Source organism: Drosophila willistoni (genome assembly GCF_018902025.1).
Source record: "Drosophila willistoni isolate 14030-0811.24 chromosome 2R unlocalized genomic scaffold, UCI_dwil_1.1 Seg167, whole genome shotgun sequence".
Lineage (NCBI taxonomy): Eukaryota > Metazoa > Arthropoda > Insecta > Diptera > Drosophilidae > Drosophila > Drosophila willistoni.
In genome coordinates this window covers 14900876-14916922 of record NW_025814050.1, presented here as the reverse complement: position 1 = coordinate 14916922, position 16047 = coordinate 14900876, and the positions used below count along the sequence as shown (strand labels likewise).

The 16047-nt window shown below is 39.9% G+C and overlaps 5 protein-coding genes across 5 annotated transcripts; 2 read left to right on the top strand and 3 right to left on the bottom strand.

Moving 5' to 3' along the window:
• Positions 1-133: 133 nt before the first annotated feature.
• LOC6641919 (dynein axonemal assembly factor 4) lies at positions 134-1203 on the bottom strand. Its single transcript, XM_002064995.3, has 2 exons — positions 931-1203; positions 134-871 (listed from the first exon to the last, which is right to left on the bottom strand). Exons 1-2 carry the CDS (start codon positions 1095-1097, stop codon positions 298-300), a joined length of 741 nt encoding a protein of 246 aa, XP_002065031.1. The 5' UTR covers positions 1098-1203; the 3' UTR covers positions 134-297.
• A 1798-nt stretch (positions 1204-3001) lies between these two features.
• On the bottom strand, positions 3002-3781 carry LOC6641918 (exosome complex component CSL4). The gene is made up of 2 exons (XM_002064994.4): positions 3523-3781; positions 3002-3464 (listed from the first exon to the last, which is right to left on the bottom strand). Exons 1-2 carry the CDS (start codon positions 3706-3708, stop codon positions 3009-3011), a joined length of 642 nt encoding a protein of 213 aa, XP_002065030.1. The 5' UTR covers positions 3709-3781; the 3' UTR covers positions 3002-3008.
• Positions 3782-3996: 215 nt separating this feature from the next.
• LOC6642005 (nuclear pore complex protein Nup160 homolog) lies at positions 3997-9106 on the top strand. Its single transcript, XM_002064993.4, has 13 exons — positions 3997-4160; positions 4233-4335; positions 4391-4891; positions 4955-5130; positions 5189-5604; positions 5663-6335; positions 6390-6495; positions 6561-6722; positions 6788-7030; positions 7087-7814; positions 7882-8379; positions 8449-8846; positions 8908-9106. The coding sequence occupies exons 1-13, from the start codon at positions 4079-4081 to the stop codon at positions 9037-9039; spliced, it is 4218 nt and encodes a 1405-aa protein (XP_002065029.1). The 5' UTR covers positions 3997-4078; the 3' UTR covers positions 9040-9106.
• On the bottom strand, positions 9028-10318 carry LOC6642004 (replication factor C subunit 3). The gene is made up of 2 exons (XM_002064992.4): positions 10172-10318; positions 9028-10106 (listed from the first exon to the last, which is right to left on the bottom strand). Exons 1-2 carry the CDS (start codon positions 10229-10231, stop codon positions 9096-9098), a joined length of 1071 nt encoding a protein of 356 aa, XP_002065028.1. The 5' UTR covers positions 10232-10318; the 3' UTR covers positions 9028-9095.
• Positions 10319-10433: 115 nt separating this feature from the next.
• Positions 10434-15737, top strand: LOC6642003 (MPN domain-containing protein CG4751). Its single transcript, XM_002064991.4, has 6 exons — positions 10434-10856; positions 10932-11289; positions 11354-11441; positions 11500-11669; positions 11755-12003; positions 12058-15737. The coding sequence occupies exons 1-6, from the start codon at positions 10554-10556 to the stop codon at positions 15198-15200; spliced, it is 4311 nt and encodes a 1436-aa protein (XP_002065027.2). The 5' UTR covers positions 10434-10553; the 3' UTR covers positions 15201-15737.
• Positions 15738-16047: the final 310 nt, after the last annotated feature.

Below are 16047 nucleotides of genomic sequence, written 5' to 3'. Positions count from 1 at the left end.
AAATAAGTTTCTAAAGATAAAAGAAAAATGTGTTTTTTTTTTTTTTTTTTGTAGTGTAAACAATGTAAAATCTTTGCTTATTATTTTTAAGTCAATTGACATTATTGACATTTTTATTCAAAATTTCAGTGCATTTTAAAAAAGTTTTTTCTTTTTATTTTATTTTTCATGTTTGTTGGTTAAATTCTCAGCTTTGCTATGAATCGCTACGAATCGAACATATAATTAATGATATATATTTACTAATTTTATGGAAATAAACACGCAAACGATGAATGGATGATTATTCACAATTAATTATTCATCAACAGAGTCCATGGCCGATTTCGGGGCTGCCGTTGGAATCACTTTACCTCCTTCCACGGTGAAGGGTAAATGCATTGCCTCTTGGGACTCGCGTTTTGGTGTCTCCCGCTTATGTTGGTTGGAGAAGCAAACGGAGATGCGACCACTGCCACGAACAGAGGCCATTGGCATTATGGGACGGACATTCGGTGTGGCCAGCCGGGCAGGGGCAGGAGCACTGGGTTGGGGGCTACTACGTGATTCTGGCTTCGATTTGGCATGAGTCTCCTTGCGTGTACCGACCATGAGAGCCTCCTGACAGGCATTCTCCTGAAATTGCTTTACACGCTCCTTTATGGCCGCCTCACGATTCACTTCCTTTTGGATTTCATTGCGACGTTTGATCGCATAGCGTTCCAGAGCCTGTTCATCCCGCTGTTTGTTGCGCTCCACAATTAAATCGGCTATTTCCAAACGTTTTTGTAATAACAATTCCTTACTAAGTGTTTGAAATATTTCCGGCCAAATTCCCTTCTGTTTCTTGACAAGAACAATGCGAGCCTCACGCTTAAAGATGCGACAGAAACTGCCATGAATATGATCTTATTCATATGATTCAAATCAGAAATAAGAAATATAATTTACCTGGCCATCTCATCAATTTCACCTGCCAAATGTCTTTCAAAGAATATTGGCGGATTGTTGAACTTTAAATATTGTGGCAAAAGGACAACATCTGGTTTTCTAGTCACAAGACGGTTTAGCTCAATTGAGATTTTAATGTCTTCCTCTGTTTGCGATACTTGAACCATAATGAAACTATGTTGAAACAAAATTTATTACAATTTTTCGGATTTCTGTATATATATAATATTTATACGTCGACGACAACAGTAACGACGGCTACTATCTGACTGTTCATTTCAGACTACAGATTGGTTTTATTTATTTTAATTTGAATATTAACCTAACCGGCATTCAAACCTAAAACCGAAGCCAAAACAAGTTGCATCCCTTATCGATCAAACAATGATTGGCTGACTGGCCACATCCCTTATTCCGGGTTCGGTTGTCGCACACCTGTAACATTTCTAACAATATTTCTTTTTGGGCATTTTCTGGTACGTCAAGTTGTCGTGGCCTAGTCCTGTTCTCCCTGTCGGAGGACCTGATTGAATTAGACATTACAATAACACGCGAATTTGATTTTCATTTGCATAGCATGCCATTGACTTTAGTTCAAATTTATGCTTCTTGTCATTCAATAACAACAAGGATTATTTTGGCTTGATGCGGGGGGTAGGAGAATGATCGTTGGACAGTTGTATACTGTGTCTATGTTAATTATGTTTAGTCACAATGGATGGCATGGAAATCTAACTTTGCCAATACCAAACAGGTCGAAATTGTATCAATAAAATTGGCAATTTTTTATGAATCATATAGTACACGTGATTGAAATATTAAATGATTATGAAAATAAATTGCCCAATAAAACTTTTGATGTGACGTAAATTTTGTACATTATCTAGGAGTTTGTTAGGTAGTTTATAATATTTATGATTACATTTTGTGCAATTATCTTTTAATAAACTGCATCAAAAAGTAATATAATTAAAATATGTGAAGATAGTATCTTAAAAGTAGCTCTGTTTTATAAGCACTGTTTTATAGCACCTTTTTTTGCTTATATGTCGAAAAGGTGATCACTAAACTAAGATAACTAAACGGATGGATTTATCGCGTTTTTTAAATCACTAACAAAAATTTAAACACTTTTATATAAAAGTTAATTATAAAGTGAACAAAATATACACACTTTTATATAGAAGTTAATTTTAAAGTAACTTGGCTTATTTATTATAAAGATATTTGCCCGTTTTTGTGAACTTTTTCATCTGTGAAAGTAAAGAAAAGTTTCTGACTATTTCATTTGGATATATATTTATATGACAACGCTCAACCGCATCGGAAAAATTGTGATTGAAAATTACAAGATGTTTTAGAAGAGCATTCAGTGTAAGATCCAAAAGGATAGTGAACCAAATCACACGATTAGTACTACAGTCAAAGATTACTATGATAACTATTAATATTTAACACATCTTGAAAAATTCATGTATTAAAAGGAAAAAAAAAACATTTTATCCCGTAAAACTGTATGATCCAAATAGGGAAGTAACAGAGAACAGCCTCACTTAGTAATTATAAAGCTTAATAAAGGCAAATGTATAGTAATGATTCAGATAGTCATAAAATATGATATATTTCTGTGGATACAGTGCTATCTATAAAAATACTCATCAAATTTTTTTTACAATTTTTAAAAAAATCGAAATAGAAAAAAAAAAATTTTCAAAAATTTTTAGATAGAAACTATAGTACATCATAATTTATAATCTCATTGAAAATATAAAAAATTTACGGAACTTTAATTGAAAACTTGTTTTGATAGATGCTACAGTATTTCTTTTTACAGTAGATTTATTGAAGAAAATTTGTTTTGTGATTTAAAAATGTTTTGTTTGCTTTCAAATTTCTTTTAGATCAACTTTTCCAGAAGACCAAAAATGTTTGCCAAACAGTTTATGTTTATCTCAAGAATATTATGACTATTGTAGCCCATTTCTTGCAAATACAAATAATAAAACAAATAATTTAAATGATTTACATCCTATTACTAACCCCTCAAACAACAAGGAAGAAATAACTCAAGTTAAATATCATTTTTCAATTTTAATTGTACTCTCTGGTAGGACTTTAGCCACCTTTCTAGGTTCTTTAATCGTTGTTTGGGGACACTGCATTTCGGCCCAACCGACGGGTATCATTGGTACTCGGTTCTTGCGCACATCACTGGCATAGGCTATTACAACGCCGAGCTCAGTTTCTGCAGTGCTTAATAGAATAGATTGTTCCAGTTGATTTAGGACACGAGCCAAAATCACATCACCGGGCTTAAATGATTTGTAGATATCGACACGATCCTTTTCGGTTTCTCGTACATCCTCCTTTCTCAAAAGTCCACGATAGCTGTTCTCCAATAGTTGATTCCTAACGCAGAATATAGCACATTTGGCAAATTTTGGAGTCGTGACTAGAACACGTGCAGTAACTATATCTCCCGTAACCGGAATGGTCAAATGAAATCCTGGCTTGTGTACGCTAACAATTTGGGTCTAGAAGCACTCAATGGTTAATACTGGCGAGACGTATGTACATTGGGGTAATACTCACATTTTCATCGGAATCATCAATACTAACTATTCCTGACTTGCAGGCGTATATATAGCCATTCTGTTCGTATGTACCCAAACCTAAGATAATGTTGTCCTCCACACGGCAAAGCCGTTCACCGGGTAAACAGAATAGTTCATCGGAATCTGTCTCTTGTGAATCATGGCTAGCGTCCAAATCTGTCATGATGATAATCGTTCTCTTGTTGTCACTTGTTGAACCACCTAAAAAAAATAACCGCACATTTTCACGATTGCCTAGCCCTTAGAACTTTGACGGGAACTAGTTTCGTAAAAATAAAACCAGGTTACATTAGTTCTCCCTTGATTTGCCTTGCAATAAAAACTAAATGTATATATAGCCTATTAAAGTCTGAAACGAAAAACAATATGTTTATTAAACATTGCTGTCCCATGAACCATTGATTTATAATTTCTTTAAGTACTGGTTCCACAACTAGTGCTAAGGGGCCTTCAGTCTCTGATGCCGGTTGCCGCCAATAACCTGGTGTGTTTATTATATGTCTTATTAATATAAATAAATGTAAAATTTCAATATGAATGCAAGCATCAGTTTTCGTGAGGTTATACCCAAGAACTTGGGCTCAGTTGAATGGATTGAAGTAAACATCAATACTGGTGAGTTCTTCCAAGCGACGATTCGTACCCAGATACATTACTGATTTCGTTTCCCATTCTCCATGTGAGCAGGCACACAGATTACATTGCAGGACATCAAGACATTTGAGAAATCTGGCGGCTATTGTTTCAAAAGTGTGGGAAATGTTCAGACCAGAAATCGTTTTATTTACTGGTAAGTTTGTGCATTGGAATATGCACAGTGCAAAAATAATTAGATTGGTTTACAGGCGCACGTATCAAGATGTCTTGGAGCTGTCAGATGTTAGTTTAGATGTGTCGTTACTCAGGAATCATCTACGATTGCGTTTCACAGACTCTGCCGTGTTAAATGTATCCTTGACGGAGGAAGCACATCAAATAAACCTTCTGGTGGTGACTGTCAGTAGCGTTCATCGTTTTGTATTCCCAATTAAATCTGACGGGGATGAGCCCGGCATCGGGGATGGACTGCAACCGCAGTCAATCTTTTGTGATGTCAACGATAAAGCAATTAATCCTATGACATTCTGTGTTGATGGTTTCGGCACTTCACCTAATAATCTGCCACATGTAGCTGCATCTTTTGTGTCCCATATAGAGGATGAATGCTTTGCATATTTTGCAGTTGCCTATCCCACAAAGCTAATGCTTCATGTTATGAACTGTGCCACAGGCAACACCACAAGTCAGGAGGTGAAGGAATCGCATTTAATGCCACGTTTTTTGTCCAATCTTAAGGGTGCCCTAATGTAAGTGAATCTGTTGTAGCTCGCTTGCATTAACTTATGATGATCTACACCTTTTTTTTGTAGCGGCCGAACGGAGGCTCAAGAAGCAGCAGTATCAATGGCATTCAGTCAGATTGATGATGAAATTTATCTTCTAGTTCTCTATCGTAGCAATGAATTGCGTTTATGGTCTGTGGATACAGTGCAACCCATATCTAGCATTAACTGTACAGCTCAAGCTGTCATGGCCTCCCAAGGACGTAAGTACCCAAGGAAAATACTAAAAAAAAAAGGAAAGTCTCACGTTTTATTTTTCAGCCCAAAACAATGTAATACGAAAAATAGATGAGGAAACTTTTTGCATATTCATCTCGCTTGATATTGGTGCACAATTTATTGGAGTTAGCATCGTTCCAAATCCTGGTGATGCAAATGGAAGAGCTACTTTACTACTCCAACACACAGTGCCAGCGCCCAAAATGGATATGGCTGACTTTGATGCAACTTCGTCGCATATCTGGGTATTGTGGAGCAACGCTGAGGGGGATTTTAATGTATCTGCATATTTCCTATGCGCCGATGAGAGTATTCGATGGGTATCAGCTGCCCTTGAACCTCCTCCAGATCGCTATTGTTTGCAAATTGAACAAGGTGTTGATCCTCGTGAAGCGTACTGTTCCTTTATATTCCATCCTGGACGATTTGATCGCAATGTGATTGCCAAAGCTCTTTATGTAAGTTATAACAAAAGAAGCTAATTTTGTTTAACTTATAATTTTATTGCCTTTTTAGATGTTTCGACGTGTCAACATGCAATTCGATGTCAAGCAATTGTCAATGGCCATGCTTAAAGAGCAGGTTTGCCAGGCTGTTGAGGAAGAAATCCAAAATGAATTAAAAGAAATTGTTGTAAGTGACGAGGAGTACACGGAAATTGCTACCAGACTCTGGGATCGTTTTTATTCCGGATGTGAGCAATACCATGTAAAATTCTCGGAACCAACTGGATTGGCTGTTTTGCCATCCATGGATGCTGTTTGCATTGTTAGACGGCAATCTTTTGCTCTGTTGCGACCATGTGAAATGTTGGAACATCTTATGCTTATTGGCGAACATACTGATGCCTCATTATTGGCTCCATATTGTCACAATGATTCTACAGCGGCCATAGGTTTTATTGAACTAATGAAAGTTGTTACCCACTTGGAAAAATTACTTTCGGAAGATATTAAAATGGAATTGGATAAGAAACTATATCAACAGGAATCAGCTTATGATGTAGTTAAAAGAATGCTGCTAGAAACTTCAGAAGAAGGCGATGATAATAATATTTATGCCATGGATCCTTTACTAATTAAGCAAATGAAACAATATATGCAAGATGTTCCTAATATCGAGCTAGCCATAAATATGCTTCTTGATGTACTTTCTATGGTCAATGAAGAATCCGAATCCCAGCTACCAAGTAAGTGTTTTTGAAAATCCCCTTTACCACGTTTACTGATTCACATATTTACAGACTATTCGCAATCGATGCGTTATTTGCTGCCAACTGGAGCATTATTTGGTAGTGAATATGGACTATCAGTCCTTGCCGAGACGGTTAAACAAATTGCCATGATACGGTTAGTTTGAAATTAAATATATTTAAAATTCACTTTAATATTCTTCAAATAAACCATTTTTTTAGGTTTTCCGTCTCTCGCAATCTGTTCATATTGCAGTGTATTTCCTTTGGTGAAATTGGATCAGAGAAAGAGAGCTTGATTAGAAATCTTAATTATCTTAACTCTTACTTTGCTCTAGTTTGGATTGCTGAAACTCCAATATCCTTGAATGCTCCAGCCGGCTTGTAAGTGAACTTTATTATTTTGTTGCATTAAAGAATTCCCGTCTAAATATTGTTTTTGCTTGCAGCGAGGCATCGGTTCAACGTTTAACTATGGCCCAACTCTTTGATGGTTACACTCGACCATTTTCAAGTAATGCACGCGGATTGGGAATCGGTCAGACAACTTTGCTAAGCCTGTTCCTGCAGTCAAAGGGTCTGTTCTCTGCGTTGTCGATGCTATTAAAAACGTCTCCAAATTCTGATGCAGCGGACTCATTGTCGTTGCGTGAAAATTTGTTGCAGCTTGTCGGTTTCATTAATCAAATGCTGTAAGTAATTAACTCTTATTGTTATTGTTGGAAAAGTAATTTCAATGTTCTTGCAGATGGCCCGATGCTCCGAATTATGTATTCCCCGAATGGCTATTTGGAACCTGCCATCATATTATTATCCAAGACTATGTGCGTATATTATCCAGATGGTGTAAGAGGAAATCACATTCGCGACGCTTTATGCTAGCCGTTTCACTTTTGGATAGTGGCGAACCCCACAAGGCGGTATTTTTGTTTGAGGAAGCAGCAAGCGGTGTACTCCATGAGCCTTTTCTTTTCGAACATGTGCTTAAGCATACTCCACTCTATAGTAGACTTCAAGGTTTGGATGAAATGGATCAAACCACTGAGGATAGAATGCAGGCGACGGTACATTATTATTTGAAAGTTATTCAACTTTTTGTACAACATTCTGCACTCGACTATATCATACAACTTGCAAATATGGCCATGAACATGCTATTGCCAAATGATCCGCAATTGCCAATGTTTCAATCGATTATATTTAATAATCATTTACAACTTGGACACTATGAGGAGGCCTATCATGCCTTGGTACACAATGCGGACACCTCCAGGCGCAAGGATTGCTTAAGACAATTGGTTATTGAACTATTTCAAAATAAGGGACTCGATATGCTTATTGAATTCCCCTATGTAGGCCTTCAAGATGAGTTTGAAAATATTGTGGAGTCGCGAGCCCGTTCAATCAGTATAGAACACAATGAAGTTTATAATTTCTTGTACGCTTTTCATGTAAACAAGGGTAATATGAGAAAAGGTATGAATTAAAGGTTGAATTAACAGTACGCAAGTTTGCTTAATTAATATTGTTTATTTGCCTACAGCTGCCACAGTGATGTATGAGCAGGCAATGCGTCTGCAGGTGGATAACGATTCACCCAATGCCCTACAAAAACGTTGCTCGGCTTTGCTGGTTTGCATTAATTGCATACATTTGGTTGATCAAAGATATAGATGGATAGCTAAGCCCGCCATTGGAGACGAAAGAGTGCCCATGGATCAAGATCCAGAGGACCAGGTGAATGGCCAACAAGTTGTTGTCCTTGAATTGGAAGACATACAGCGGGAACTTTTGCTCGCAGAGGCATTGAGAGAGTTTACCTCTCATCGTGACGATGCCGTGTCTTACGATCAGGCTGGAGCTGAAGAGTTATCCCATTTGTTAGCCACATCTGGGTTATATACAGCTGCCCTGAAGCTATCGCGAGGTTATGATTTTAGTGTATTGCCAATATTTGAATGTCTCACCGCCGCCTGTATTATGGCAACGGAAGATAAGACCACAGATGCCTGGTCTTGGTTGCAAAAGAACGATTTGGCAGGTAAATTAAGAACAATTTCATTGAATATCACAAAAATAACATTATTTTTTTTTTTGTATAATTACTTAGATCTAGCTCATCGCAATAATGCTGCCGATATGGCTTGGGCATTGCTCCAGAAACTGGTGGTCGACAACGAACTGGATGCATCTACTCTTATACGTAAGAGCGTTGTCAATCGTTTGCTTACATTGAATGCTTTTATTCCTCAATGGCTATACGATTCTTACAAATTGGCCAATTCTCGTGAGTTGCTGCAACTTTTTGTCAAACACAATCGTTTAATTGAGGCCGCTGATTTGGCCTGCGAGATGATTAGCGCCATGCTTGGAGCGGGCAGTGAATATTTTGATTTCGAACATTCTGTAAATGTGAAAAATCCTCAATTGGCATTTCCCATTAATACAATTGATTTGTTGTTGCATTGTCTGCGGGAAAATAGCAAAGAGCACATTGACTATGAAATGGTAAGGAAATTATGATTTAGATTAGAAATATTAACTAATAATTTGTGTAAATATATTGCAGGCTCGGGTGCAATTGGAAGAGGAGGTATCACGCTACATAAAAACTGTGAAACGCACCACCGAGGACAAAATGAAATTAGCTATATTGCAGAATCGTGAGAATCGGCAGCAACAGCAACTATTAAATCGCTGATATACTTTTTTATTAAATAATTAATTTCCCGTTTACAATTAATAAATGCTCTAAATTTAGAAATCAACTGACATGACCGATTCGGTCAAATATTTCTTATAAATGTTCATAAATTGGGCCACAAAAGCCTCCAGATGGAATATGTGCTTGGCTCCATTCTGCATACGATGCTCATATTGGCTGGCATAATCCAATGTCTTGGCCTTTAGCACAATATCACAGTTGTTGACGAGCTGCTCCACAAGTCCGCGAAATATCAAATTGGGTGGCACACCCTGGCTGAGTAATTCGTAGAGTCGTTCGCGAATCTTCTCCAGCTTGGCTGGCGTCTGTTCGCTCATTATCTGATTGGCAGTCTCTCGTAGGTATACCTGCCAGTCCAATTCGGCTATTTCCTGATTCGCTGTAAATGGCGATTTGGCTACTTTGGATGCCTCTAGCATAAGCAAAGCACGCCGGAGATTACGTTCGGATTTATCGACGACACGTTTAGCCAATTCGACGGGCAGCACGAGACCCTCGCGTTTGCATGTGCTCTGCAAGATGTTTATTATTTCCGTTTCGGAGGGAGCAGCCACTCGGATGCCCAGGCAACGCGATCTTATAGCCGGTATGATTCTTGATGTTGAGTTAACTGATAATATAATGCGGCATGTGGCCACATATTTTTCCATGGTACGACGCAGGGCATGTTGAGCATCCTTAGTGAGTTCATCCGCTTCAGAGACAACAATGACACGGAACTCTCGTTGGCCGTTGATCTCGATTTGATGCGTCTGAGCTACTTGTTTAATCAAATCAATGACCACAGTGCGATCATACATGCCGGCATCCGAGGGATTAACTTCCAAGTGATAGTTACTACTGACGGTCATCACCTCGATTTTGCGATTGGAAGGAGTAGTAAATGTCATTGTTTCATTCCGTAGCCGCTCCACACCGGATCCATACATTTCGCGCAATAGGCACATGATGCGAGTCTTTTTGCCAGCTCCAGATGGACCGTAAAACATTAAATGGGGAAAATCACTTTGCTTGCATAGATTGCGAAGATTTTCCGCCTGTTCCTGATCACGGGATGAGAAAGATTGAAATGTAAACAATTGGCCTCACTGTCGCTTTATATGCTTACCTGATGATAATCAAGCTTTGATAGCTCACGGGGTCGGTACTTGTCTACCCAAAGTGCCATTGCAAATTAAATATACATAAACAAAATTAACAAGAAGCTTTGTCGCAATTGCAATTGCCGGAATGCGCGCCTTTTTTTGTTGTTGTTCAGGACGATAACCAGATATTGTTTTCGATAAAATATCGATTAACAGAGCACAACTCTGGTGAATTATTCCGCAAATGGATTATCAAAAAAGCCAGATTTGACGGGAAAAAAGCTGAGTTGGCAACACTGTATACATACATAAATTCTGCGGCGGCTGCGGCTACGAATAAAAGTGCAAAAAAATTGTAAATCTTTTTGTTTGTTTGAAAAGTTGCCAAGCGCAGAGAAGAAACGTATGGAAAACGGCATGGAGAATGGTTCATTGCCTGATGGAGATCTATTGGACGAGGCCAGTGATAACCGCAGCACCGATGGCGATGGCGCTGACGGTGAGGGGAGGCAGCCGACAACAAACACAAACGCTTTGGATGGCGATGGTGATGGTGGCGGAGAAGCTGAGCCCACAGAGGTGGATGAGCCAACGCCGGCTATTGAAACTGGTGCAGGTACCATAGCCACCGATGATAGTTTGTGTGAGAAAGATGTGGACAGTGATGCACCCGATGATGATAATTACAACGAAGACAATGACGACGAGGTAAGCAAGTGATGCGGCTTATATATACATGTATGTATGTATGTGTATGCATATATATTTTTTTATAATATGCAGGCAAAGGATAACTACGAAGGATTTAATGGCACTGGACGTACGGTTACATTGCAAACTCTAATGGCCGCAAATGTTCTACAGCCTGGTAAATCTCTAATGACCATTGAATACTTGGGTCAAAAATTTGTTGGCGATCTATTGTCTGATGGCAAAATTAAATCCCAAGAGACTGAAACCATATTTCTAACGCCCAGTGCATGGGCAATGCACTGTAAGCGTATTATTAATCCCGAAAAGAAAAGCGGCTGCGGTTGGGCGTCGGTCAAGTATAAAGGCAAAAAATTGGATGCTTATAAAAATTCATATTTACGTAAATGCGCCATGCATAAAGAATCCTCGCCCGAGAATGGTGATCCTGGTAAGTTGCACAGCCAATTCTCTGAAATTCCAACTTTACTATAATACAAATTTCTTTATTTTAGATGCCGATCGTAAAACAGACTCACCGGAGCCTTTAGTAAAACGTTCCGTTTTTGCCCATAATACTATACCCAATCGTAATGTTATTCAGTAAGTTAATGTGTCCCATCTAAAAGGAGTCTTAATTACTTTATACATTTTTTTACAGCGATGCCAATATGCTTATTGAGGCAGTCCCCTTTACTTCGGTTGGTAAACTTCAACCATTCCTAATTACGGTCACCTCGTCGGCACTTTTATTGGCGGATTTCCATAGCCATTTGACAATGCGTGAAGTGTGTGGCTATTTGGGTGGCACCTGGGACATGAACACACATAGTGAGTCCGGCTCGGTTAATGGAAATTACTTTTAAGTCAACAACTTAACTAAAATTTTCTATTGCTGTTTGTTAAATAATTATAGCACTCACAATCACAAAGACATATCCATGTCGGAATACACGTTTTGATCGTAAACGTGCCGGAGAAGTGGAGCGTGAGATACAAAAAGCCATGATACAGGATCAACTTTTATTAGTTGGCTGGTATCATTCGCATCCCAAATTCCAGGCAGAGCCTACACTACGAGATTGTGACTCACAATTGGACTATCAGATACGGATGCGTGGCGTTAGTGATCTTACGTATACGCCATGTGTTTCACTCATTTTATGTAAGTCAACATATAATTTTTTATAGTACTTGACTAATTGTAATTGTCGATTAGCTCCCTATTATGATGAGAATCCAACATTGGAATCGGTTATCAAGTGCATTTGGATTGTTCCGCCCAATGAGAATAAGCAATCTGTGGAGTATGGCCGACCGATGTTGATGCAGTATTCTGTTTTACCCGATAAGGAAATACCCGAAGATGTGCGCACTGAAATACAATTATGTGTCGATTACTATACTCAATATCGTGGCGAAATTGTGAAATTTCGTAATATTTACAATAACGATGTGACGTACAATGAGAAATTGAAAAACACTTTGTACCCAAAGTTCCCATCCAAACAAAGTGATAAGGCTCTTTGGAATTGGATATGCGCTGTATTGGATTGTGAGCAGGAGGACGATTTCATTCCACCCAAGACTATCAAAATTATCGATAATGACGATGATTTGCTGGTGAAAGTAGAGGATCAGCAGCAGCCTCCACCTCAAACACTGGGTGATGCTAACGTTGGCGATGTTAAACTCGAAATGGCCAAAGAAGAACTGTGCCTGGGTGTTAACATGATGGATGATGCAGCGCGAAAGTTAGAAGAGGAAACCTCAGAGCTTCAGGCTGAACAAAAAGCTAGTGAGCTAAAAGTAATGTCCCTGCAGGAACAACTTTGTATGCCTTCCGGTCTCAATATGAATCCAGTGCGAATGCTATCACCGTTGGCGACTCCAAATCCCACGAATCATCCAACTGTATTGCCAAATCTTCATCCTCCAGCTGCAACGGTAACCGCTGCCGGTGGTCAACTGTTGCCTCCACAGACGCCAGGCCAACCAGTATGTGGCGGCGGCACAGTAAATGTCGTACCGACAACCACACTAACTTCCTCGCCCCGGGATAGCCCCATAACCATACAATCAAACTCAGCCAGCCCTGCCAAATTTGAGGTGCCGGTTCGAGCTTCACCGTCGCCTGCTAAATCGGACACCTCTTCGCACACATCCACATCTCGCACACGAATCTCTCCTGCCCCCAGTCCGGGTAAATTCAGTGTCAGCGACATTGCCCGTAACAGTCCGAGCATAACACCAACAGCCACAGGACTTGGCATAGTTCCAACAGCAGCGGCTTGCCTACCCACAGCCAATGATTTGATGGCAGCCAGTTTGGCCCAATTGGCAGGACAATTGCCACCTAATTTTCTACAGGCCGATCTGTCTGCTCTGTTTCAACAGCAACGTAAGGATTATGGCAGCTCGTCACTCAATCAATTGGCCGCAGCGGCTGCCAAAGTGGGAGGACCTAAACAACAGTCTGGTCATGGTGTTGGTGGTGGCAATTCTGTACCGACTGCCGCAACGCTGGGTAATCTAAGCGATCCGAATGTGGCTGCTGCAGTGGCTGCCTATTCAAACAGTTTCAATATGCCGCTAACTGCCACATCCGTGGCTGGTGGTAGCAATAATAACAATAATAGCCACAGCAATCCCAGTAAATCGAAATCGGAACGGAATTCCAAATCATCATCATCCTCGTCATCGTCTTCGAATTCGAGTTCATCTTCCAATTCGTACAAGACAAAACTAATGAAGGAACTGGATGAACTAAAGAATGATCCATTGAAAATGAGTGAACTTATACGATCCCCGGAATATGCCGCTCTCTTGCTACAACAGGCCGAGGCTTTGGGTGCCACAACTTTGGGCACCTTGGGTTTTGGTTCCACCGATTATAGTTATCTCACGGGGGCGGGTGTTGGTCTTGGACCAAATGTGCCAACGGCCACTAATCAGGCAACATCGAACTCATCATCATCGGGATCTGGAAAGTCCCTAAAATCATCTGGCCAGTCATCGGCATCGGCGGCGGCAGCAGCTGCACTGAGTGCCGACTATAATAATTTGATACAAGCGTCCAAGCTGCTCGGCTACGATTCCTATATGCAACAGCAGAGTAAGCAGAACACAGATCTTAATGTGTTTTTGCAGCAACAAATGGCAGCAGTTGCGGCCGCTTCCATACCTCCAACACCAGTGGCAAGTAGCTCCACCTCGACCAGCAGCAGCAGCTCCAAGAAGCAACAGCAGCAGCAGCAACAACAACAACAGCAACAACAACAACAATCGGCTGCCGATTATACAGCTCTCTTGCAGACTTACACTAAACTATTTGATCCGAATAATCAATTTGCTGCCGCAATGGCCTCATCAAATAAACACATGGCCGGTGGTGGCCACAATGAACTATCCGCCTTATTAGCCACTGGAGCGGGCATTGGCGGAGGCGGCGGCAGCTCAAAACAGAAACAAAAAGACATTCAAAGCGACATGCTTAATCAATTGTTGCAGCTTGAAAAGCAAGATACCGAAATCAAGGCCTTGTTGTATCGTCAGAATAAAGCTGCCGCAGATTTGGATGCCTTGTTTGCCACACCATCGGGAGCTGCAGCTGCAGCTGCTGCCGCTGCAGTGGCCAGCTCACAGAAATCACCTGCTTCAGGTGGTGGTGGTGGTGGGTCTGGTGTCGGTGGTCAAGCATCTGGTTTAGCTTCACCCTCTTCGTTGGCCAATCCTGCTGCGTACTATAATGCATTGGCCCAGGAGAAAATTCAAGACTATGCGGCATTTTTCCAACAACAACATCAGCATGGCAAATATGGGATACCCGATCCACTTTCGAAGACAACTCTAGCCGCAAATAATATGTTTATGACACCGTCGGCGCTGTTCAAGATCCAGCAGGATTCACTGTCAGCCATGATGATGAAACCACCCAAATCGACAACGCCTTCATCGGCGCGTACCAGAGAATCATCGGCATCACCCGCTTTGGAGCGACTAACGCCAACGAAGTCAGCTAGCAGTGGAGGCGGCGGTGGCGGCGGCGGCGGTGGCAATTCAAACTCTGGAGGAGCAAGCAAATATAATTTTAGTGCCGTCGATTTGGCCATATCAAGTGTACCCTCTAATACGCCATCACCTTCGCCCTCCGATGGCAGCAGCGGATCGTCACATCGGCGACCGTCCCCCGATTTGAGCCGTTTGTATGGTGAATTGGCACCACCAGGTGGACTTCTTGGCACTGGAATGCCAAAGAAACGTATGGAATTTGCATCCGTTGCTGATTTGGCAGCACCGCCACCGGCTAAGATGCCCAAAAATAGTATAGGCGATGATATACTTAATTTATCGCATGATTAGAGAACGCAAGCGACTGGAGAAGTAGCCTTCTATGCCACATATAACATAACATTCATTCGTTCAGTCGATGAGAATTTTTGTGTTAAGATATTAGAGATATAGTTATCAACCACCAACAATAACAACAACAACAAAAACCACAAATCTTGACTTGGACTCTATAATTTAAGTATTTTATTCTAAGTACTTTCTAATAGAGATTGCATTGCAGTGTTTGTGTGTGTGTGAGTAGTTTTTTGTTTACATTCAGTTTTATATTTTTTAATGGATATTTCGAATATAAAAGTAAATAAGTACATTTCGATTGCAAAAAACTAGACAAACTGCAAACAAAAATTTTCAAATGTCTTCACTTTAATCCAGTAATCGTTTATCATCATACACACAGGATTATATATTCTCCTAAACGCCACAAAACAATTTGCTAATCCTAGGAGTGAAACTGGATTTTTACTCATGTGCGCTTTATATCCTTAAACGTATTATTTTCTAAGAAATTATCTAGATTTAATGAACTGCACAAAAGTACTTTAAGAATTTAAAAAAAAATCGATATATATATATATATATATATATATACATATTTGTATGTACGCAGCATTAATTTCACATCTTTGTCGCAATAAAAATAAACTAGTTATTTAGTTTACAAAAAATTTATCAATCATACCACAAACTGTTGCCATCTGGATATACACACGGGGGTAAAGTATGATTATTTTCAATAAAATTGAGATATAAACCAGAAAATCGGCTATGCAAATTATCAAAACAGATTCCACACAAACACAAAAAATCAAAACAATCTTTCGATTCGAGTTACGCATAAACAACAACCTGGGAGCTG